This window comes from Polyodon spathula, chromosome 19 (assembly GCF_017654505.1).
Source record: "Polyodon spathula isolate WHYD16114869_AA chromosome 19, ASM1765450v1, whole genome shotgun sequence".
NCBI classification, from domain to species: Eukaryota; Metazoa; Chordata; class Actinopteri; order Acipenseriformes; family Polyodontidae; genus Polyodon; species Polyodon spathula.
The window spans coordinates 25,441,258-25,466,544 of NC_054552.1; the positions used below are offsets into that span (position 1 = coordinate 25,441,258).

General features: G+C 39.6%; 1 protein-coding gene across 3 annotated transcripts in view; it reads right to left on the bottom strand.

Moving 5' to 3' along the window:
• Window positions 1-25,287, bottom strand: part of LOC121294653 (talin-2-like) — a 123,649-nt gene that overhangs the window by 19,423 nt on the left and 78,939 nt on the right. For all 3 annotated transcript variants that reach the window (XM_041218599.1, XM_041218600.1, XM_041218598.1), the window contains exons 17-44: window positions 24,961-25,069; window positions 24,436-24,644; window positions 23,947-24,045; window positions 23,603-23,770; window positions 22,808-23,102; window positions 21,816-21,982; window positions 20,651-20,779; window positions 16,958-17,071; window positions 16,015-16,128; window positions 15,231-15,365; window positions 14,709-14,837; window positions 14,453-14,555; window positions 12,647-12,855; window positions 11,013-11,132; window positions 10,002-10,199; window positions 9,089-9,228; window positions 8,158-8,251; window positions 7,339-7,428; window positions 7,112-7,234; window positions 6,224-6,367; window positions 5,304-5,465; window positions 4,496-4,636; window positions 3,406-3,587; window positions 2,406-2,538; window positions 2,040-2,141; window positions 1,788-1,958; window positions 1,133-1,279; window positions 184-285 (exon numbers count right to left, since the gene is read on the bottom strand). In XM_041218599.1, the coding sequence (XP_041074533.1) occupies window positions 184-285; window positions 1,133-1,279; window positions 1,788-1,958; window positions 2,040-2,141; window positions 2,406-2,538; window positions 3,406-3,587; window positions 4,496-4,636; window positions 5,304-5,465; window positions 6,224-6,367; window positions 7,112-7,234; window positions 7,339-7,428; window positions 8,158-8,251; window positions 9,089-9,228; window positions 10,002-10,199; window positions 11,013-11,132; window positions 12,647-12,855; window positions 14,453-14,555; window positions 14,709-14,837; window positions 15,231-15,365; window positions 16,015-16,128; window positions 16,958-17,071; window positions 20,651-20,779; window positions 21,816-21,982; window positions 22,808-23,102; window positions 23,603-23,770; window positions 23,947-24,045; window positions 24,436-24,644; window positions 24,961-25,069 (4,029 nt within the window). The remainder of the gene's footprint in view (window positions 1-183; window positions 286-1,132; window positions 1,280-1,787; window positions 1,959-2,039; window positions 2,142-2,405; window positions 2,539-3,405; window positions 3,588-4,495; window positions 4,637-5,303; window positions 5,466-6,223; window positions 6,368-7,111; window positions 7,235-7,338; window positions 7,429-8,157; window positions 8,252-9,088; window positions 9,229-10,001; window positions 10,200-11,012; window positions 11,133-12,646; window positions 12,856-14,452; window positions 14,556-14,708; window positions 14,838-15,230; window positions 15,366-16,014; window positions 16,129-16,957; window positions 17,072-20,650; window positions 20,780-21,815; window positions 21,983-22,807; window positions 23,103-23,602; window positions 23,771-23,946; window positions 24,046-24,435; window positions 24,645-24,960; window positions 25,070-25,287) is intronic.

The window sequence follows — 25,287 nt, forward strand, 5'->3', positions numbered from 1 at the left end:
TACATTTTGATTTAAAAACAAAATGACAGAAGTTGCAAAAAGAATGCAGTACAAAAAAATCATATTTATATAGGCCAATAAACAAAAATGTCCACAGAAGTAGAAATAGGCAAATACAGTATATACAACACATAGACAATCTATTTTCTACAGTCTATTTTAATCACGTTGGGTTTTACCTACCATTTCCTGGGCTGTAACTGCAATGGCCTTGGAATATTTGACCATTGTTGTCTGATAATCTACAAATGAACCTTCTGGTTCCGGAGGAGTGCCTTCATCCAACTGGGAAAGAAAACCAAAAGCAGGTTTACGTACAGAAGCAGCAAAATGTTTTAATGATGACTGTGGTCTCCTGAGTGGTACACTCTATTGTGCTCCTAGCTTTACAGTCAGGATGCTTTGAAACACAAAAACAATGTCTCAATGCTCATGACAGAACCAAAGACCAAATTAACATGTTAAAGCATCACTTTTACTAATTGCAAACATGAAACCCGAGACAGCAGGTGGCATGAAAAGATATTTGGTCTGAAGCCAAAAGCTGACCAACAGCATGTTGTTGTTACAATAGCTACTCAACTCATTATCTGATCTAATTGTTTAATTTCTGGCCGGTGAATTCCCAAGCTAGGTTGCTTGGCCTTTTTATTGGTTCTGATTGAAACCAGGAGACTTGTAATAACTGGTTTAGAGACACATTAACAACTTATCATTCTGACAGGCATTTCATACTTCTTGTTTGACTTGCAGTACCAGAAAACACTATGGCAACAACAGATCATCTGTGGCAAGACTGGGGGTGGGGGGATTGTATTGCCCACTTTTCCAAACTCATACCCTTTACTCACTAAATATCTTGGTATCCCTGAATAGATAATCTTCTCCTCTTTAAAAATATGCTATGGAAGTTATATCATTCACAGTTACTGTACAACAATATCATCTTTTATGTGATTTTGAAATTCCTTTGCTTGTACCACTCTGAGGGAAAGGTGACTTTGCAGTCAGCCATGATGCAAAGTTCTCCTGGAGTTATGGTTGGAGAGTTATAACACTCAATAGTGTTATATTCAGGATATAAACACCAACTGCTATTGTATTTTGTTAAACAACAAAAAAAATAACTTACTCTGCCCATGGACTCAGCAATGGAGTCCACCATGCCCCCGACCATGCCCACTTCGCTGGCCGCCTCGTTCATTGTGACCATGATGTCGTCCACTGCCTCCTTCATCAGCTGGGCAGCTTCTGCAATAGCATCATGAGTGTGGGCAGCCTGCATGATCAGGAAGGCAATAGAACAGGACACAACACAGACTAACATCAGTGACATTAGCACACTCATTTCTGGACTGTCAACGAGCAACATGCTAGAGAAAGACAATCTCGTCCTTCACCACCTACAAGCACTATAGACTAGCATGGTAGGGTTATCTTCTCCCCCACAAATAAAACACCCTTCCTACTCAATAAGCATTACAGACACTCCTGAACTTAGCTGCAAGACTGCGATACTGACACAGGCAAATTCAGGGAGCCAATTATTGTAAGCAGTCTACCATAACATTATGCATTTCTATTAATCCACAATTCTAAAAGATAAGTCATTCAATATATTTAATGTGCAAGCAGACAACAACATGATTTTATTAAAGCCTTGAAGTGTCTTAAGCTGTATACCTGTGAAATATGTAATTTCAGTTGAAACTAAAAATACAGTACTGTTGAATTGAGGTACTGCATCAATTTAAGTATGGGTGTGTGATTATGGTACAGTGCAGTACCTTAGGGTTACCACCTCCTTCTTTGGCTGCATAAAGCATCTGAAGGGCAGACTCTGCCAGTGTCTTGGTCTGGTCCAACACGGTCATCTGCTGCTGGTGATCCAGAAGTTTAGACGCAAATCCGACAGAGGCAAGAATGAGAGGCTCAAAGTAGCTAGCCAGCTGCGTAACCTATTGTGAAGAAAATATATGTATTAAAAGAATAAGAATAAATACAGAGGGGACAAATCAATCTTATCGGTTGGAATGTACCTTGTGTCCCAGCTGGGCTGCCTCTCCTCTGGCCGCATATGAAATGGGATCAATGAGATGGCCAATCTCTTGTACCACAGAGGTCAGCTGCTCCTGCAAAGCCTGGTGGGAAAGAAAGTTCTTTCACTTGACCACTTTTTGCTGTCTGTGACATTTAATTTGCAATTTAACCCTGCCAAAACACATTGAAATGGCACCTGAAGCTATCTGTCTCTAATGTCTTACAGTTAATAATGCAAACGCAGTATTTTCTACTTGTTTGGCACCTGCATATATGCAGTAGTATTATATTAGCTATTTATAGCAGTAATATTTTATTAGCTATTTATGGCAAAGACTGAAACTCTAGCTGCTTGTGCATTTTACCTCTAGTGAAATGTCATCCCTCGAAGGCAGGTTTTGGCTGACAGCTGCAAGTGAAGCCTGTTCAATACCCCGGATACATCTGTTAATGTCATCGATGGAATAGTCACACTCCCTCTGGCCAGGAGCCTTGTCCCTGATTAAAGAACAAGAAGGTGTTGTTACGTGCTGTCAAATGGTTTACTGGGGAAAAACCTGTTACAAAGAAAAACAGACCAAGGAATTATTGCTGTGTAAAATAAAACTGCGAGATACAGTCCTGCAGCAAATTCTGAGAGGAAACAGTTAAAGCCTTTGTTAAATGCGTCTTTAAAGCAGATATGGATTCTACCTTAGGTTACAGGTAAAGTGAGTCTGGTGGTGTTGGAATAACAACACATTAGTTATCCACAACGTTATCCACATTAGTATGCTTTGTAACTCAGCACTGCTCAACCAATTTCCGTGCAAAGAAAACCAATTGAGCTTGAGACTAAAGTACTTTACCTGACCCAACAGAAAGAATATTTAAAGCAGAAGAGATGCAAGGGTGAAATATAGCACAACTTGCCACCACCATTTACTGTATAACCCTGCACAATCTACATCTCACCACCACGGTCTTGTATGGCACAACAAAAAGGAAATTATTTTCCATCAGATAATAATGTTAACATCCCACTCACTTCAGCATCAGTGTACTCTGCCCAACTTGGATGTCTTACAAAAAGCAAAACTTTCCTACAGCATGCATTTTAGTTGCATGGAATAGAAAGTGACAGATCAAATTACTTCTGCCAGCCACTTCCTAGTTCACCAGCTATCAATCCTTCAAAATTAAGCTTTTCATAAAACTCACATATCAAGACAGACAGTACAAAACTGTACAGCTACTCTGTTACTGTCTGTCTATCTATCTATCTTCTCCTGGCTGGCTTACCATTGCATTACACAATTTAAAATGTATGTTAAACACAATTTCTCATTTGATTCTTCTGATTTAAGAATGTTATTAATCACCTACCTGATTGATGTGATAAGGCTCTTGATAGAGTCTGACACTGTGCGTGAATGACCAGCCAATATAGACCAGGTAGGAGGGTCCTTTGGATTGATAACCAATGAGCGAGCAGTTTTAATGAGGAGAGATGAACTGTCCAGCATGGCTCTTGCAGAGTGCAGGATTGGTTCCTGGGCTGCAGACCCCTGTAGATAACACCAAGAAACTACTAGAAACATACGTATACATACGATTTTGCAAAAAGAGTCCCATAATTTCAAACTACACCATCTTACAAGTATTAGCACAAAGCGAAAGCACCTTCAGAATACATGAATATTTCATGTGGGGGAAAAATGCCTCTTTTCAGAGCAACCACTTTAAACTGGTATCTCGTAAAGAAAAGGTGAAACTGTTATGCATAATATGATAACCTCCATCAGAGAGAAGACATTCTGTATAAAAAGGTTTGAACATAAGAAGCCCTCTATTAAAGTGCTGCTGCTTTCTCTCTGCTGGGCATTACTTCAAAATGTATGGGCAAATTGACAACTGTTGAATGCGTTTTAAATATGAAATACATTTGCATTACAATGTACATTTACAACTTAAACAGTAAATGTATTTTCATCTTTATTTTACATGCAGATTTTTAACATCACACAATCCTAATTAATGTTTTCATTCTAAACTGTTAAACCCTACTCTAAGTGCACACCAACTACCCCAGGTGCATCCTGGGAGGGCTGAAATGACTTCCTCTTCCTTGCATGCTGTCCAGTCTCGGAGATGAGCTTACCATGGCTGAAGGTTAAGATTAAGGGTTTTTTTTTTTTTTTTTTGGTTTCCAGGCAACATACACCACTGTCTGCATTGGCAAGCTAATGAACGCCAGGGGATGTACATAGTGAGAAAAGTGTTTATCCTTTAATAAATTATTATTACTGCTCAAAGACAAGGAGCCACAAAAATTGTCAATTAGTTTGAACCAAAGCAATTTGAAGGCAATGAATTGATAAATCTGTACAGGCAATGTTAAATCCCAGTAGCTATGGAAGAACCTGTTAAGAAATGGATCAGCATTCTAAATGGTAAACAAATCCTAAAAAAGTACCTCTCTGCTGATCTGAGCAGGAATGCTGACAAATTCTGGGTTGGAGGCGAACGCTGAGAGATTCTCCACTGCTTCTATAAGGGGCGAGGTGGCAACTCTGCACTTGTCACGATTCTCGTCGGAAAAATCTCCATCCAATGCCTAGGGAAAAGAAAACCGTTAAAATGGAGCTTTGGTTATTAGGGTGACCTTTTCACCAAGATCACTTTGGTAACCTTCAGCTTAATGGACTTAAAATAGAGAGGTAATTTACTGTAGCTTGCTAGGATCTGTAATATGTAGCTGCTCCTATACCTTGAAGGATCATTAACAAGGCTGAATTTGACAGGGTAAATTGGCAAACTAGACTGCAGTACAGAGAATGTGTTGTAAATCAGTTTGGGCAATTTTTCTGAATAAACAGTTTATTGTAAATTTACTTCTTGCTTTTTTGTGGACAATGATAAATCCCTAACCTCTGGATAAGACATAAGAAAATCTGCTGAAGCGAACACATTCGTTAACAAAGTGAAACATCTCTGACCGATCGCTTCATTCTTCTAACATAGAGACTCTGACTATAACCCCTATGCTGGACCTGAAGTAGTTAATCGGACTGACACTTATCTGGACCAGCAGCACAGTATATAGGGTACAAGAACACTAACTTACAAAATCATCATTTTGTGATTAAGTTTTATTATTGCATTTAAAGTTTAAATCATATCTAATTTGATTTAACTATGTCCTTGCACTCTGCCAGCGTCCTTCCAAGGTTACCAGAGTTAAAGATCTCCGTACAGTCCGATTAATAAAAAGCCCACTTTACCTTAATTGTCTTGACCAGGCTGGCAGTGCTGTTTGCCACCTCTTTAGCCGACTGCACAAAGTGTCTCTTAGCAACAGGGTTTCCTGTTTTGGAGGAGGCGATGCGGCAGGCGTTGCACAAAGCGGAGGTGTGTTTGGCTACAATAGTGGCAGCCGACAACACCTGAAGTCAAAAAATACTGGTTATTTCCTTTTGCTACCAGGTTCTTTGACACAAACACACACACACTATTTCTGCTGTTTAAGCCTTTGACCAACATCTGATTCACAGCAGCACATACGTTAGCAAGGGTACAATGAAATAGACATACTGCACAGATCATCTGCTTTGCAATAAATAAATAATGAAAGAGATTACAAACTAGGGTAGACAGAGGTCAGATGTGAGCTTAAACTGCGTTTCTTGTTTGAGATGGAAGTGAATTTCATTAAGCTTCAGGAACTGCCCAAACTACGTCTTCCCATGTGCAAGTATGAGAAAAACAGCCTTAATACAATCTTTTATAAGTTACACAACAGACTTCATTTGATCTCTCACTTTTTTTTTTTTCCACAAGATAGCTCACCCTAGCTGAAATGTGTGTTTACTTGACAATGTATTATTATTTATGTTCAGAGTTAGGGTTAGGGTTAGGGTCAACCCCCCCCCCCCAAATTCCAATTCCTTTTTAAAAAAAAAAATTTCCAATTCCAATTCCCATACCCTTTTAATGAATTTAAATTCAAAATTCTTCAAATTAATTCCTTCAAAAGGAATTGGAATTAAAGGGAATGGGATTTGGACTTTTTCTTTTTTTTTTTTTTTTTTTTAAAGGAATTGGAATTGAAAAATGTGGAATTGACCCTAACCCTGTTTACACTGCCTTCCCCTCATGGTATACCTGGTTCAAAACGTACATTGAAAGGAAAAACCCCTCTTACCTGAGATGGGCTGCTTGCAGGGTCCACAAGGTTCTGACAGGCCATCTGGATTGCTTGATTGGCTCTGGCAAACTGGATGGGATCCACTAGCCCCTGTTGACCTGCCTGGCTGTTAGGGTCAGATACACCAACCAGATACGAAGCCTAAAGAGAAATGGGATAGCCAGAGACTAAGGCTGTGCAACAGTCAAGTATGTTTCGTTTTATACAGTGATCCCCTTTTATAACGCTGTAGTCGGGAACCACAGTTCAAGAGGCCGTGCTATTTGTGTTCTGCCTCATAACAAGAATACAAGTGCTAGTGCAATGGCATTAATTGGGCCAATGGGAGCCATGACTGTACCTAACCTATTAACTGTATAATTTCTAGCATTAGTTGGAATGAACTTGGGTTTTGAGTGTTTGGGATATGTTATTAGTAAATACAATAAATACTCATGCTTTATTTTAAAAACCTATTGTTACTGTGTTAAAACCAGAAAATGGTATAAACCATACAAGTTAAGTGTTTATTGAATACAGAGTAATACAAATGTGAAGTTCCAAAATTAAATCTAAACTGATGCTTTAGAAGCTGCAAGGAAATCATGCATTTCAGAAGCATGCTGCCCTAATCCCCAGGAGTTCAAAACAACAGAAGGACAAAGTTAGATATGAAATGGGGCTATAAGAGCGAAGTCCACAGGGGTGCTCAAAATCTCACCCACACCACTCTCACTAATTAATTACTTCTTTGCGCAGTGTCATTTTCCCAGTGATTTCAGCTGTGTTTCTTGATGCCTACTGACAAGGTTCCTTCCTGGTAGAAAAGCCTTAAAACTGCACTGAAATCTCCACAGTGCCCTTGGGAAAACACAGTATGTGTGGAATGAAATCCCCTGAGCTTACCTGGCCTGCAGCTTCTGTCAGTCCACACAAAGCCTTGGAAGCAATTCTCACACAATCACCAAAAGCTGGTAAGTCGCCAGTCTTGCAATTGTGAGAAATTCCTGCCATCGACTCTCCCAGGACCTGCGAAGGGAAACAATTAAGATGTTTGAAACAGAATTCCCAACAGTAGCCGATATATCCATGCCCCCACCCCCACCCCTTTCCAAAACATTATGACTTATTACCTTGGAATTCTCCATCACACTTTCAATGCAGTCAAAGTAGGAGAGATCACTGACTGGCTCATTGGGGTTATCCAGCATTCCTTTCACAGTCTGTATAGATAAAAAGCAAGCCACTGTGGGGTTACTGACTTTTCTAATCACACCATGCAAAAATGAAAAAGTTGTTGTGTAGCATCTCTATCCAACAGAGAAACACTAACTGAGAAAGTGTACTATTGGTTTAGGTAAAGGCTGAGAGTTGAGATTCCAGGTGTGTCAGTCAAGAATCAGTCCACACAGAAATGTTTGCAGGTACCTTGACCACATTTAATGCAGCGCACTCTTCAGCAGAGGTGAGTGGGTACGAAGGAAAACAATCCTAGATCACTTATTGCCAGCTATGCAGTTGAGCTAAGGTCAGGAAATGGAAAGTGGAAATGAGGCCATGGGGACACTAAGTATCTCTAAAACTGTATGGTACCATGGGGGCCTGCGGTGAAAAAGAATGCACTCACACACTTACACTGTACATATGCTGTATGTGTGCTGTGTTTCTGTGTGACCCAAACTAAGCTGTTGTTATCTGCTTTTAACAACCAGTCAACCCCAGAAAAGTTTATTTAAATTTTAAAAAAATGGCAGAGGCACCTTGACTAAATTCCGTTTGGTGAATGGTTAATTCAGGACCTGCTGTCTAGATTAGTAAGACATAGATCAGCTTTAATGACTTTCCCATTCAATTTATGAATCCTATTGTAGTTTAATTTAAAGAAATGACAGGGGTACGTGCACAGAACTGCAATGAAGTGTGAATGGACTTGCAGGTTTTACAACAGGTACCTCCAGCTCTCGCAATGCATTGTCACACTCCTTCTGTCCCGGTGCCTGCTGGGTACACAGTGTGATCAGCTGGTTGATGCTCTCTGTCACAGCTCTGAAATACAAAGGGAACACCTGGGTTTCAAAACCCTCAAGTCTCAGTATCAATATTTGCTTCAAACTTTTGCTGTTACTCTCATAATTCAATTCAAAGGAAAGTGGACCTTATCATGAACGAATTGAACCAGAGTTTGTAGAGCTAAAGAAAACCATGTTAGAACAGCCAGCTGGAATAAAAAATATGTTTAAAAGAAACCAAGGTGACAATAGAAATTAATCATTGCCATGACAAACTGCTGGCTAGTGGTTGAGTAAGTACAGCAATTACAGGCATTTATTTTGTGTGTAAAAACTACAAATTGTTTCTCATAAACAGACTAATGTGAACTTCAGGGAAATAACTATTAAAGCAAAACAGAAAATTCTTCATAGTGTATAATTAAAATAATCACTGGGGTAATAAACATTTTTCATTTCTTATTTGTATGGCCCATTTCATTAGTGAAATTTGATTTTAAAAATAAAAATTCTATTGGTCTATTTATTTATGTTCAGTTGAAAATGGGGATATCTGATGCTTTACTCAGATAATAAGAACAACAAGGTTTATGTCAAGTTACTACTTGGATCAGGTAAAAACTTTTAATATACAGTAAAAATAATAATTACCATTAATAATTACAGCCACACATGTCATTTTAAAAAGAGGAAATCTAATTGTCTAAAGGCTGAACTCAAGTTCATTAATAAAACTAATTCAAGGTAGATCGTTCAATCAGCCTCTCAGTAGCTTCCGAGTCTAGGACCTTCTTCTGCATCTCAAGCCCGAGACCTTTCTGACATCCATACAGGCTGCTCAACACTAAGGATATAGAATAATTGAAATTCCTACCTCGCAGCTGCTGCTAAGAGATTCTTGGCGTTTGGTGCTCCAGGATCAACCGAGAGAGACTTGGCAGCCAAGAGCAACTTGCTGGAGGACATAGAAATGTTCTTGAGGTTTCCAATGACCTGGATTTGGTCTTCCTTGCACTGGGAGGACAAAAGTACATGCCTAGTGTGGAAAGTGTCCATTATCTTACAAAACATTTGTAAAGCATATCATTTAAATTGCAGCCTCAATGACTGAGGCCATTATTATCTAATTTAAAGCAGAATCCAATTTGGAAGACTGTTCCAACAATGCCTGGGTCACATGGACCACAGAAAATTAAATTTTACGAGAATACTTCTGTTGTCAAAACGGCCCTTTATCAAAGCTGATCTGCCTTCAGTGCCTGGCACCGGCATCCCATTTATTTGAACTGCCCAGATGTTCAGTTGATTTTTTTTTCTATCCTTCTCAAGTAATCTATTGTTCCTCTAAATTGTATCAACTATAGACACAACCATCACCGTTGCCAGTTTTTCAGATTTATTTTATAAAACATCTGCTTATGCCTGGAATTATTCCACAGACTTTTAAGCTCTAATATTAAAAAAACAAACAAAAACAAAGCATTGTTTAAACTCATAACTCTCTTTGCCCTTGTAAAATCTTACAGATAAAGAGATTCTATATTGTTTGATCAGCAGAGTAGCATTACACATTTCCGAAATTCTTCAATTTAGCCCACGATATCACATCATTATCATTGGGTCACGTGCTGGAATGGAGTTGGGAACTCTAGCTTCCAGATGTCAACTGTGTGCAGGCTGCCTTGGTGGCCAATCGTATCTCTATTTTTGGCTGTGTCAATTTGACAGCATGAGAGAGATAGTTATTAGAAAATGTAGATGGCATAAAACATCCCTGTAAAAGGTACCTGTGTCTGGCCAGCCATTTCAATACCAGCATCAAGGAACTCATCAAAGTCTTCGCTGAACTTTCCGGACGCAACGGCCAGCTGACTACTCGTGCCCCTGGATGCGTGGACCACCTCCCCAGCGGACTGGTTCAGGCCAGCTGCAGCCTGGTTCAGCTCGCTCTGGGCCTCCTGGAAAGACTTGCTGCTTGGAGGTAGCTACAAGTTTACAAGGAGAAGGGAGTCTTATTTTAAGTGCTCAGGTTGAATATCAGAATTACACTGCCATTCATCAAAAAGTTAAACAAAAAACTGTTTAAAAATGCAATAAAACCAGGATCATCAGACACTGGGAGATTATATATAGTTTGGCAGCCCTTATACAAGCTTGTAAGGTGTAAAACTCGTGAATGGCTTGTTGAGTTGGATTTAAAAACATGTATACAGTTTTGTAAATGATAAAGGGAATTGAAGGGACAAAATGACCCCAGAAACCCACACAATGACTGTTAACAGATCTCTGAGCATTATCATCTGCACAATGGTTTGACTGGCTGTGCTAGGCAAATACCTGGGTTTCTAGTTCCAGTCTCCCTTTTTCCCAAATGTGGATTTGTACATTGTTACATTATTTAATTTTTATAAACAAATGAAACAGTTAAATGATGGTCATAAAATATTAAGATGACATTACCAACAAGAAATATTGGACTTTCACAAAAAACAGCCATTGCTCCAACGCAACCACATCTGTACTTCAGTTCATAAGCCCTACATCGTTATACATTTTAAAATCTAATGTTTTAGAAGCTATGGATGAATATAAGCTTGCTTATGTGAGAAGGCATTTACAGAAAACAAGCATTCATCATAAGTAAATTGGATGCAGATACAATACGTGCCCAGTGAGACTTGAAGTGTGTCCAGGTGTTAAACACGTATTACATACATTATGCTTAAAAGTATCTGTGAGCATTTAGCAAATTAAAGGACCATCATAGTGTCCCTGCAACTTCTACACAGTGAACTCACAGAATCAACGAGGAGTTTCTTGCTGGCTTCCCCAATGCTCTTCAATGCCATGTCCACATCCTTTTGTCCAGGCAGGCAGTTTACACAGTTATTCAGGGAGTGGGATACTGCCTTTGCCACCTTAAAAAGCAGATAAAGACTTGTCCTTTGGGGTCCTTTATTCATATACAATTACATATGCTTGTGTATGGACAGCACATGTACAAAGTGTTATCATTTGGAAAACAAATTGACACAGAGACGGGAATCAAACTATAAATGTGTATGGAAATGCAGAGACACAGTCAAAGAATTATTCTTGAGCAATCCCCTGGCCCAGCAGATTCCCAGTGAAAGTCTGTTTAAGCTGACTGTGCCACCCCACTTTGTTTTCTTCAACTTCTAGCCATGTCGCCGGTAACTTGTATGATAAGCTGCCACTTGTGTTATTGTTTTTTAATCCTTAAATGCAAAAATATCTTCTCCATCACTCTTCTCCAGTCTTAGTTGTTGTATTACTGCTGGGAATATAAACACGTTTTATAATAACCAAACATCGGTCAAAGACATTCGTCTGCAATATTGAAATCTTCAGCCTGTTAATAAAGTATCTTAAAAGAATCACAAAGCCCCAGAACCTAAAGAAATAAATAAGCAAACCACTACCATAAATTGTCCTTGCTTACATTTCTTTGTAACCTAATATGTGATTATCCCTAAAGGACTGAATTAAGCCGGGTCCACACCTGAACGATCAGTTGCTCAAACCAACTGCTCCCGAAATCGCGCAAACTCAGTTGCGAGCAATTGCTTGTGCAACAAGGTTCCTGCGTCTACAAGTTTCAAAACTTGAAGTATTTTTTTTTGGTTTTGACAACTCAGTTGAAACTTTTTTTTTTGTCCCGTGTCTACAAGTTTAGAATTGTATTTATTTGATTTATTATTTGACAACTAAGGTGACACTTTTTTTGGTCAGGTCATAATGTGTCCAATAATTAACGAGGAAGAGTTGGCTGTTATTATTTTTTCAACTATTGTTATTTTTAATGCCATATTCGCTAAAGAAAAAACAAAGCCACGTAAAAGCTTTTTTTTTTTTTTTTTTTTTTTTTTTTTTTTTTTTTTTTTTTTAAATTAGCACTTCTTTATGACAGGATATGCAAGCCAGATAATCAGCATTATAAGAACCAATCAGAGTTTGCAAATTGCCACGTGATTGCCTGTGTCTATAGAGGTCGCTCAGGAGGTTGCTTGGAAAGTAGAGCTCGGCTCTACTTCAAGCAACTGGTTGCAAGGACTTCCAAATATAAGCGACTCGGCTGCATGCAACTAAGTTGCGCAACTGATCGCTCAGGTGTTGACACAACTTTACAGTGAGGATTAAATTATATAGTAAGAGCTGTGTGGGATTTGGAAAGTCTCAGTTTTTACAAATTAAAATGACAGTCAGTTAGACTTGACATGTACGTTAATTATTAAACCTTTGTTTCTTAAATATTTTGATACTCCAACAGTTTTCTTTTTTCTTCTAACTACCATGTACTGCATGTACAACAAATCAAGATACAGGAAAATAAGTAATGAACCAACAAAGTATTTTTTAATTGAATCTACCTCTTAGTAACAAGACATTGAGTTAGTAACCAGTCCCTGACCTGTGCTAGCCTCTGCTGGCTCTCAGCATCTCCAGGGCAGACCAGTGCCTGCTTGGCTTCATAGATCAGCATGGCCGACCCCTCCATCACATCGCGGGCCGAATCCAGCATGGCGCCAGCAGACTGCGGGTCAGTGGTGGCGGCGGCTACCCCTCGGGCTGCCTGGGCTAGCGTCTTCAGAGCTTGGGCAGTCTCTCTGGCTGCAACGCCTAAATGGGTAAAAAAAAGAATTTCAATAGGCAGAAAAGCAATCTACATGTATTATATCTACTTGTTTTAAAACCGTGCAGTTTACAATCTTCAATTATCTAGGAAACACTTTAAAATTACAGCCGTGGATTAGTTTGCATTCTTGTAGAATGTCATAGGAGTAATATAAGGATAGCTTATGGTGTTCAAGTTACACAAATAAAACTGTTTTAGATTCATAATGAATTCAAGTATGCCACAGACATGACATATGATGGTTTGCACAAGCAGGGGGTAAGCTCTTATTAATTAGAACTATTTCTCAAGCACAAAGCAGAGGAAGGCTCTTGATCATCTCTGTTACAGAATAATACAATTGTAGTATTATCAGTGTCACTTTGGATTTAACATTTTGCCAGGAAACATTTCCTCCTGAAAATACCTGTAAAAACAAACATGGATTGCAGAGCAACTTTGATGGCTCTGAGGAGTTTTATCTGGGAACAGCTGTTACTCAAAGGGAAGACACTTTAGTTGCTGCCATTTCAAAGGATGAACACAATGGGTTTGTGAAGCTGGACATTTGTTTGCTTCAATAAGCAGAATCTCAATAGGGACACAATTTTTGAGCAAGTCTCATAGTATAATGCATCACCACATAGGGTCATGACCTTTCCAGATTCAATAGAGAGAAATCATCACATTTCATTATCCAGCAGGATTGAATCCCCTCCTGACGTCAGCAAAAGTATACTGAAAATAAAGATTAAGAGGGAAAATAAAGATTAAGATCTGCATGTTTGCGTTCCTTTTCTGAATCCAGTTTACTACAGGGTTCAATTTGTAAAAGTGCATGGTAAAGGTTTGTTGAAGAGTAAACAAAGACCTGACTTGTGTCGTAATTACAGGGTCTGTTTAATAACAGATGAAAGAACAAAAGAAAGTTAACAAACAAGAAGAGGCCATTGAGCTTATCCAGTTCAGAGAAACGGATTGATCTCAAAACTTTCTCGTCTGGTCTTAATTATAAAGGATTCCAATGATTTTGCATCAACAACATTGCATACCCTCATCCCTCTCTGTGTAAAAAAACAAACAAACAAACCAAACATCTCCCACCCTAAAAAATAAATAGTTACTGAAAGGGGAACTAAAATGGTCAGGCAAAAAATGACATAAAACAAGCTCAGTCATTGAACAAATTAATCAACTAGCTAACTTCACTAACCCAACTAACCCTTTTAGACAGTGCGTCTGTCTCCACATTCCATGTGCCTGGAAACAATTACATTACAACGCTTAACCGTAAACAAAAAACCTCAGAAAAATGTTTTGATTAGACAAATATTTCATGAGAGTTCATTTGTACTTGACCAGACAGCACGAGAAATCAAAACCAAGAATGAAAGGAATTGACTGCTGTAGCTTGGCAACGCATTTCACAAATAGCAACACTCACATTTTATGAACCCATTTCATGTACATCATAAAAAGGAAACAATGACTCATCCACATGCAAACTGATTTTTCAAGTAAGACAAACATTTGATATAGAACGGGAATTGATCTCTCCTGATCTGGTCCGGTGTATAATGTTATACTACTTGAATAGCCCACCTGTATAGTGCTCGTTGCCCTGAGCTGCACAGGTCAATAGCTGAGCCATTGAAGACCCCACTGCCTTGGAAGTGCTTCCCAAGTCCTGTGCACACTTCTCGAGCTGCAGAACAGAGAAACACATCAGCTGTGTAGGAATATCCATTTACAAGAGCAACATAAAAACAAGCTGTATACATCAGAAGTCACCGCAGAAGTCACTGGCGTCTAGTGAAGTAAGAAACCAGATTTCAAATCTTCAAATAGCGAAACTTACAGACTCCCCTGGTAATGGCTTGAGTTGTCCTTCAGCTGCAGCCATCTTGGCATCCTGAAGTTCATTTTTTAAAGTCTGCACTGCAGTGAGGGCCGAGTCAATCTCCATAGGCCCACAGGCTTCATGCGCCTTTTCAAAATAAGAAATAAAAAGTAATGGCAACGCCACAGTCTACTGAAGCACACATTTAGAAACTGTTTACGTCCACAAGTAAGAAACAATTACTGAATTAATTAGTTATTTTTTTAAAAAAAGGTAATAGGTAAAAATTATGAAAATTACTATAAAAACCTGATGTGGTCAACTACTAAACGGCAATTCCCTCTACTCGGGGATCTAATGTTTAGATTTACTTCAGTGGTGAATATTTACCCAATAATGTACATCTTAAACTCTGATATTAACAAGAATTACTGCAATATACCACATTTTATGAACACTGGGTTCAAACACAATCTGAAGTTAAGTAAACACACAGCCAGTAACTCAATAGAGTCGGCACAGTCTGCCCCCCACCCCTACCTGCTGTGCTGCGCTCCTCAGTTCTGCCAGGCTAGTGGCAAGGTTCTTGGCACACTGCCCGAGTTGCATGGCAGCCGCCTGGTCAGTAACCGTTGGGACAGCTGACTTTGCAGAGGTCACCATTTTACTTCCCGGCTTAAAAAAAAGGAAAAAAGTAACTGAATACAATTTTTAAAAATTTTACTGGAAATGTTATGAGGATTATTAAAATCACTTCCTGGAATTCGTTACGGTAACACAGTCAGGAGAATAGTATTTGTCACTGGTTACAGGAGTACGCCTATTGCACTTTAAATGACCATCTTCTGGTTTCAGTGTGTGGGTCACAATTGTTAGTCAGCAGATTTCAACCATTATTTTTATATAACCCCACCTACAGGAAGTCTGTCAAATGGTTACTGAGGTGGTGGTGTTAAAAGTACAGTCTATTAACACATTTGAAAAGAAGTGGACAAGGATGAATGAAGTAAATCATTGTCATCTTCATTATGAACTATTCAATGCAAAACGTTTGCATCTGCTAATATATTTTAATCATTTCAACTCGAGAGCTGTGCATTGATAAGCACTGTATATACCGAGTACCAGTTGGCCACTTTGGAGCATTAGCAGAATATAAGCAACGGACTTATGAACAGTGACAGGAATCGTGGCAATTGGCACTACTAAAGCAGACATGCTTTCACATATGCAACCACCCGCGCTCATAAATGAACAATAATGTCGCTCTAATATATTTTGTAATTTAAATACTTCAAGTCGTTTCTGGTGGTACAGCATGTACCTGGAGAAAGTTTTGGCTGGCAATAATAAGAGCTAGCTGGGCACTGAGATGCTCTGGTTGGGCCTGGCTTCCTCTCACCCCCTGTACCAGCTGGGGAATATAGTCAGCAACAGCCTGCAGAAACAGAGAAGCAGGAAGACTCTTCACAAGCTCTTCAAAAAACAAAACAACAAGTACTCTGCTACCTGACTTGCACATCCAAAGCATGTGTTAAAATTAGTGAAGCCCCATAATTTAGTTCAGTAATTTGTGAATTTTTTAAAATTGTAAAAATAACCTGGGAGGACCTTTACATATAGTGCATTTTACTCGGAGTCTTTGTCTCTACTGATATTCTTCTTATTGAAGAAAAACATGGCTAGCTTTACAAAAACACTATTTATCCTTTGAAACCACTGCAATTAAAAAGAAGAGTCTCCCCTTTCAAAGTAACAGCTGTTCCCAGTTAAAAATAGAGCCATGCTCATTTTAACAAATTGAGAAACTGAAAACTCACCATTTTAATAATTAGCTACAACTTTTTAACTTCTGCCTTCTTCAGATAGCATGGTAGAAATAGCTAGGAAGACATTTACTAATAAGCTACAACATTTCTACAGCGGAAGCCAAAATGTTGTTGCTAATTATTAAAATGCTGAGTATTCAGTTTCTCAATTTGTTTCTTCTTCTTCTGCTTCGTCTTCATCACATAAATTCAGTATACATAGATGAGTTCAATTGTTTAAAAAAAAAAAAAAGCTTCTCATTAATGTTTTTTTTTTTTTTTTTAAATTACTGGTAAATTAAATTTATTTAAAATTAATTAAATACGATTTACCAATGGCTTGAAGAAAATATTTCAGTGTGTTACGGGAGATGTAACGAATTAAAACAAAAATAAAATTAATTGAAACCATCTAAGTTAATAACGTAGGAGGCAAAGGTCTCTGGCAAAATTCAGTACCTTGCAACTCTGTACGAGCTGTTGGTGCGCCACGGTGTTCTTGTTGGATGCTGCTGCATTCTGGGATGCGGCGATGGTCTGGGTAGCAGCAGCTGCAGCCTGTTTAGCTGCATTCTACGATAAGTGGCAATAACAAGAAAAGAGGAATAGAAAAAAAAAAACAGCTGGTAAAATCCCATTTGAAAATATTCATAGAGAACAGCTCTTTAGCGGTGTCAGCACTTTTCATCAAACTGCCAGTATCCTGCTGAGGTGCGGAAATGAAGCTTTTCAGGGGAATATTGTTTGGGCTCAAGGGTCAGCTTCCCTTGCCTTCATCTACAAGTGCCCTAGGATTTTTCAACAACCATAGAGCAGCTGTGACTTCCTCGGTCCTGTAAGAACAGTCTTATAATATCTGCTGAACTAACCAACAGTACTAATTATTTTTTGAATTATTAAAATGTACAGGTTTTGATACACCTGTTATTGTTGTCCTTGTTATGTATGCAGTCTGTATGATTTCAAATGTAAATTCTAATGAAGGAAATGCGGCTACATCTACACTACCGGTCAAAAGTTTTACAACACCTCCATTTTTTTCCAGTTTTTATTGAAATTAATGTCTCAATGTACTCTGAAATTAAAGCATAGAACAAATAAACAATTGGAGATAAAAAAGAAATCATGGAATCGTTTTGTTTAACAAAATTTAATCTAAATTTTGGACTCTTCAAAGTAGCCTCGTGGCATTCGTTCTACAATGGAAATCAAATATTGTTCGGAACACTGTTGCAGGAGTTCCCACAAATGTATTGCACTTATAGGTTGCTTTGCTTTCACCCTTCTGTCCAGTTCATCCCAAACCAGCTCGATGGGGTTTAAGTCTGGACACTGTGCTGGCCATTCCATGATTTGAAGCCTACCATCTTGTTCTTTTAAGGTAGTTCTGACATAACCTGGAGGTATGTTTTGGGTCATTATCTTGCTGTAGGATGAACCCCTGACCAACTAGGCATATATCAGAGGGTATTGCATGGCGCTGAAAAATGCTGTGGTAGCCATTTAGTTCAGGGCACCACTCACTCTGTGCAAGTCGCTGACTCTGGATCCAGCAAGAGCCCCAGACCATCACGCTTCCTCCTCCATGTTTGACAGTTGGTGTCACACACCAAGGAACCATCCTTTCACCTACTCGATGGCGTACAAAAGCCCTGAGTGATGAACCGAAGATTTCAAATTTTGATTCATCGGTCCATAAGACCTTCTTCCAGTCTTCAGTAGTCCACTGGCAGTGCTTCATGGCACAGGCAAGCCTCTTTTTCTTATTTTGCCATCTTAGCAATGGCTTTCTTACTGCCACTGGACCTGTCAAACCTGCAGCTCGAAGTCTTGAAACTGAGACTTGCTTACTTTGACCACTGTTAAGCAGTGCTTGAAGCTGTTGTCATGTGAGCCGCCTATCACGCAAGCTGTTGACTCTCAGAAACTTGTCTTCTGATTCTGTTGTGGCTTTGGGTCTGCCAGACCTCTTCCTATCAGAGTTTCCTCCCGTTTCCAAGTGCCTTTTGATGGTGTAGGAAACTGTACTCATGGACACCTTGGCTTTCTTTGCAATTTCTCCAAAGAAAAGACCTACACTTTTAAGGGTTATAATGGTCTGTCCATCTTCCATTGTTAATTGCCTTTTTCTTGCCATTATGATAGCAATATACTACTTCCTGTAGTACAATACTGTCCAAATAATGCTTAAGAGGGTGTAGTAACACAGTCTGTTCCAACACTGCATTTATACAGACAGAGGGTTTGTAAGCTATCAACAAAAGTTGGGACACCTGTAGGAATTGTTAGCATCAACTTTCAAGGCTTAATTTACTTCCATTGCTGCAGAACAGCTGTAAGTTGTTAACTGATTATTTGTTCCCTGAAAAAGGTCTTTTCGTACAACTCTGAAATGTACATTACTTTTCAGTTTTTGGTAACCTAAACTTTTTTTTTTTTTTTAATCTCTGGCATTTTACCATTTACCTTGGTACCATTTCAGGTTATTCACTGGACTTGAACTGCTTAAATTTCAATAAAAACTGGAAAAATGGGGTTGTTCTAAAACTTTTGAACGGTAGTGTATATTTTTACTTCAATCTGAAAATCAGGTAGTTAGCTATTTTCCTATGTCTGCATTGACGCAACTGCATTGATAATTCTACATCCAGCATTAATATATTCACCCCCTGGTGAGATGTCAGAAACCTTGTGATCCCTGCTGCTGGTGAAGGTTGGGGGTGAATGAACAGATTAGCTAGCAAGCTCTGCTCAGTTGGTCTTCATCTATGGTACCTCTGTTGAGCAACTGCAGAGTCCATAACTCAATAATGTTACTACTCCCCCCTGCTGGAGGTGGTGCAAGTCTGTAAGCTCTCCACAGACCCTCTCAACATTGCTGTGGAATGCCAACCCAATTCTCCTTGCCAGCATTACCTTTGTGTAAAACATTCAGAAAAGAAGCAGTTTAACAGTGTTGCATTTACTTTTATCCCCCCCCCCCCCATATGTATTTAGTTTGTGCCTGGCTGCTTTTTTCCTTGCTATATTCTTTATCTTCAGTAATGCCGGGAATTTCAGACCATTTATTTGAAACCACTCACAGCTGCTCTCCTGTTGAAAGGGGGTTGGAAATGAGCTGAAAACAATTGCTAAAGCTACCTACACAAACTTTAAAAGGCAGCCTTCCTACCAGCTGTGTTCTGGTCATATCAACACTTCATGTCACTGGGGGTGGTCTTTGTAGGAAAGGTATTGACTGGGAGATACAGATTTTACTGTATATATGCTATTGTGGGCATTGTCAAACTAAGCATATCAGCAGGCCAGGGGTGTTAGGATTCTTGAAGTATAGAACAAGATTTCTACAATCCGCTTCTGTTTTCTGGTATATAAATAAGTAACATTTATTTTCAGGAAACGGACAAAAACAAATTAGCATGGCACACATATTAAATAAACTGATACAGTAGACTCTTGCTAATCCAAACCCTGAAGGACCCATTCGAACATGCTACCATAATGGAAAATGCTGACAGCAGGATCACCATTCATAAGAGTATATAAAACTATTTACATCTGTCTTTGTATAAAAACAAGTAAAACAAAGACTAGACAAGGTTCAGACTCTAAACAGATCATTAATCTGAACAGCATCTGCTCTCAACTGGTTCTGATTAGTGAGAATCCACTGCATATCCTATCAAGAACCACGTTATCAACATTCCAGCTTCATAATGACAGGCTCCAATCAGACAATCTGTTTCAAGCTCTCACTAATGTGTACCACCAATTTGAACATTGTTCAAATATGCTCAATAGAAGCATGTGGCTGTTTAGATTTGAAATCAGTGGGAAATCTATTGTATGAAGTGTACTTCGCATAAGAGGAAGCTTGTTTGAAGGACTGCTGAAGCCTCACATGAAAGACTGTTAAAAACAACAGTTTTAATACGTCAACTACAGTGGTAAGAGTTATATTACACATTACAAATATTTTGAAAAAAGACCCAACAACAACAGAATTAAACAGTTTGTAGCTTAAGCACTTTTGGAATTAGTTGGTCTCTAAGCAATATTTAAAATGATACTTGCTGCATCGCTGAGGTTTATTTGCCCCATCCTGGTCCCTTAACTATCGCTGCACCTGGGCATTTGGCCACTCCAGCTTACCTCCAGTCTGTTGATCAGCTTTTTCTTGATAGCATTCTGAGCAGCTGAGTTGGTGGCAACCCTCAGTCCCTCTGCTGCCTCTCTCAGTCTCTGCTGTTGGTCTTCATTTTCTGGGTTAGCTGCAGCCCCCTGTGTACCAGAGCAGTCACGTTAGCCAGCTGTACAACGTAGAGCCGAACACTAACTTACAAGGATACATACAGTCCAGTGAGGCACTAAAAGTGTTTGTGCATTTTAGAAATGTTTCACGGCACAACTGACACTGGAAATGCACTTTTTATCTGCAAAGTCAAACGATGATAAATTGTGGAGGTCAGACAATGAAAATCTTTCTGCTAATGTCTTCCTTAGTATTATATGTCACAAATCATATAAACTATAACAGATGTTCGCAGGTCACACACATCTAAACAGGAGATCAGGAATAATTCCACGAGATGTGGTTTTTCGCTTTAATAATATCCGAGCCATTTATTGTCTGGGATGATGGCTGGTGAGTAGAAGCAACTTGTAAGGCTTAACACACATTTTGACAATGAACCCAGGATTCAGGCCTTTCTAAACTCACTCTGCAGACTGAAAGGCACGATTCCAGCAATGGAAACAGCAGACGGTTACCGAGTTAAAAAAAAACTGAAAAATAGGACAACTCAAAGCAAACTCTAAACATATACACTTTCATCATTCTGCCATTCAAAAGTTACCTCTGGGGCTGTCAGAGCCTAATGTAGTTTGAAAGGTCACCTTGCAATTAAAGAAAACACATGCCCGTCATTTAAAACAAAGCCAGAAAGCTCATACATGTGTACCTTAAAGGCTCCATTTCGCAAGAGAGGATAAAAGAGGCTGTAACGGTATCAAACTAGCAAGAAGCACCTTAGTTGCAGAAGGAACATAAATTACTGTTAGGAGTAGTTCACTGAAAATTTGCTTCAAAACAGGGCTCACTGCGTTTGGTGTACACAGACATTTCTAAACCAGAACAGCAAACCGTAATAAAGATCATATTCATTATCACTTTATATCAGCATAATTACGAATTGCAGCAAAGCTACAACTGGCAACATCACATCCTATCTTCTCTTTCAAGAACAGACTTAGGTGGGCTTCCTAGAAACATTTTATAAGAGGGTACATTATTGTGGGAGGAACAGACTTGTGTTACCTTTGCAGCTTCTACCATGCGGGCTGTAGCGTCAGCCAACAGTTTAGCAGCTGCCAGCAGCTTCTTAGAGTTGTCTACATCTACTTCGGCCTCAGCGTCAGATCTCATAGCGTTAACGAGATCAGAGGTCGCCTGGGCCAGGACTCTTGCTTGTCGTACCATTTCACCTGCGTATACAAAAGGAGGAAATCAAATAAATCTCACAGATAAATAAATTAAATCAATTAAAAATTGTGTGTTCAATATGATATCAGTTACCAATCCCAGTAAAAAAAAGAAAAAAAAAACACACACATACACACACAATGAACAAAGGTAACAAAAAGTAACATTAATTTCTGTAACAACTGCTGTGTTTGAGTCTCAATCTGTTCAGATCTTAAATCATCTTGGTTTCTTTTTGTAGAACATGGTCTAAAAAAACCTCAGGCAAATAAGGCAAGTCTTTATTAAATAAAGCTCTGTTTGTTAGCTTCAAAGCCTCGCTAAGGTAGATCTTCTGAAGAATTCCCGACCTGTACCGCCACCACTGGAAAGGCTCACAGAGTGTTTGAAGTTGCTTGAAGTGGATCAGGTGTACTTGGTAACCGTAGCTGTAGTGTATTGCAATGTAAAATTATGCCCATTATTCAAAAGGACTATAGATTATTAACACTGCAGCTTCTGAAATGACTGATTTTGTGGTACACTTATTAGTTATTGTTTTATTCCTCACAAGATGTGCATTTGCACTGGTTTCAAAATACATATAGGTATATATAGGTACATATATCAAACCCAGGTAAAAGAAGATAATGAAAAATGGTAAAATCAACTCAATATTGGTGCAACAGAACAGAGAACCACTCAATGACTTTAAAGCCCATGAAAGATTAAGGGAAACGTAATAAAGAAAATAAAAAAATGACATTAGAAGCCACTTGTGTTTTACAGATCTTCAATTAGAACCATTTTAAAGGTCTGAATAGAGGGATTCCATCATCAACACTTACCGGCGTCCCCCATGGAACTGAAGATGCTCTCGGTGACTGTCATGATGGTGTCGGTGGCCTGGTCGTAGCGCCCAATGGGCTCCCCTCGGCTGGCATAGTGACGGACGTGCTGGAGCAGGTCGTTGAGGGCCTGGCTCACCAGGATGGCTGCAGCGCTCACCTGCTTCAAGAGCTCATTGTCATCCGTGGTGGAAAGACAGGCCTTGACACAGCCCTCGACAGAGCGGTCCACCAGCTTCCCAGCCTCAATGAGCTGCTCCTGGCACACCGGAGAACTGATGGTGGGGCTCACCACCTGCAGAAGAGCAAAGCCAGTATGATTTCATTTCCTGTGCCCCAAGAGCTACTCTCAGATGTCTGCAAGGACATCTCAATCCTGATCGAGTACCCCCTGCCTTTCAACCCTGGGTCTCACTCATGCAGAGACTGTCAATTATAAAAAGGGGGTGTTATTTTAATTTACCAATTACCACTGAAACATCACAGCAGAACCAAGGTGAAAGGCAAGAGAGGTGGGTGAATTACAGTGCCACTGTCAACCAGCCCTGTATAAAATCAGATCCATTTCTGAAAATATTGCACAACAGTAATAGTACCATTTATTTAATTGATTTGTCAAATTATTACAGAGAAACTGAACTATTTCTACTTCGCTTTGGAACTGGGGATTGACATTAAACAGATCCCCCAGTCCTTCTGTCAAACAACTTGTCCACACAGCAGGTGTTCACTGCATCCAGTTTAAATATATAATGTGTGGGCGTGGTCCTGGCCTTTGCGTTCTGGGTACCTTACCTTGGCGCAGGCGACGAGCTGGGACGTGGATAGGGCACACTGTGTGGCAGCAGCGATTACTCGGTTCTGAAGGACAGTGTCCTCTGCCACCTGGGCTACGTTTTTGGCTTTCAGGACCATCATGGCAGCCGCATTGGCAACAGCTTTGGCCAAATTCATTAACACTTCCTGAAATAAGCGAAAAAAAAACAAACACAATGTAACAGTATCAGCAGTTATGAATTGTTATTGTTGTATTGTTCAAGCATCTTATAGTGTTCCAGTAGCTGCTGCAATTACAGCCATGAGGGAATGGAGTGCAGACAAACATCCAGGCTCGTTGATGGAGCCATGTGCTCTCTCACCTGGAATCTTTCATCGGCCTCACTCTCTCCAATGTGTCTCAGGAGATCTCCACTGGCCTGTCCAATGCTCCCAGCTGCTGTCAGTACAGTCTGCCTGGGCTGCAAAACCAAAGCACCAGTCATAAGAACATTCTCCCCCTGGATGCTCTTGTCATGCTTCTGTATATATGGGGGTCTTCCCAGACCCAAGATCAAGAGGCATTTAGAGTATATGTTGCAACCATTTCCAAAGGACAGGGATAAAGTTTAATATAAAAAGGACACACTTAGGACAAAAAAAAAAAAAAAAAAACACAACGACGATTCAATCTTAAAAGACATACATATTTAAAATGTTTCTGCAACATGTTTTAGTGCAGATGCATAAACTTGCCTCTGGAAATGTGGTTATGCCCAAATGTTTCCCTGCTGCTAACTATGCCACTGACAGCTCCTCCACCATATGCCTTTTTCTACCACAGCAGTGTGCCAGGGTCCAGGCTGCCTCACCTCTCCTGAAGCCGGCTCCACTGCTTTGAGCAGGTCCGACACCGCGCCAGCCAGAATGCGGGCAGCTTTCATCAGGTCCTGCCCGTTGCCCAGATCGTCATCCATAAAGGCGGCCAGCAGCTTCACCCCCTTGGACATCTCCGTCAGGTTGGAAGAGATGGTGGTGATGGCACAGCCCACAGCAGTGTAATCTGTGTCTGCTGGGTCTCCTGTGATTACACAAACACTGGAGGTTAACCTTTCAAAAATCACTGGCGCAACACAATTTATCCCCAACTAAAGTACAGTGAAATGTTTACCCAAACCTGCTGAGGTAAAATGAATGGTGTTAGCCAAAGTAACAGACCCCAAATTCTCCACTTTCTCTTAATTTAAACAGTATAACAGACTATACATTGGCCTGACAGTGGACCAGAGGTAGTCTGTTATTGTACGTAAACTGTATTGCAAAACATATCTAAACGTTTAATTCCCTTGCCATACAGCATTAATGATCCTGTACTTTCATCACCCTGAGTCGCTCACCAGCTGTAAGGTTCACAACTGAAGCAGTGCCAGCTGTGATAGCATCGACCTGGGAGTGAATTTCATGTTTTGACTCATCCACTTTATTCTGAACCCAAACTCTTGATGCCTGAAAAAGACGAGCAACAAATTAGATCTCAAAAGGGATACAACAAAAGGCCTTGGCTGAATTCGATCGGGTCAGCAGCGAGATGCTTCTGTTTTGTTCAATTACACGGATTTAGAATTACAGCACTTTGAGGACTATTACAAGAAAGAGAGAGAGATGACAGTTTACTATTTCTCTTGGAGCTTAAAACTGAATTTTACATTTTTTTTACTTTATGA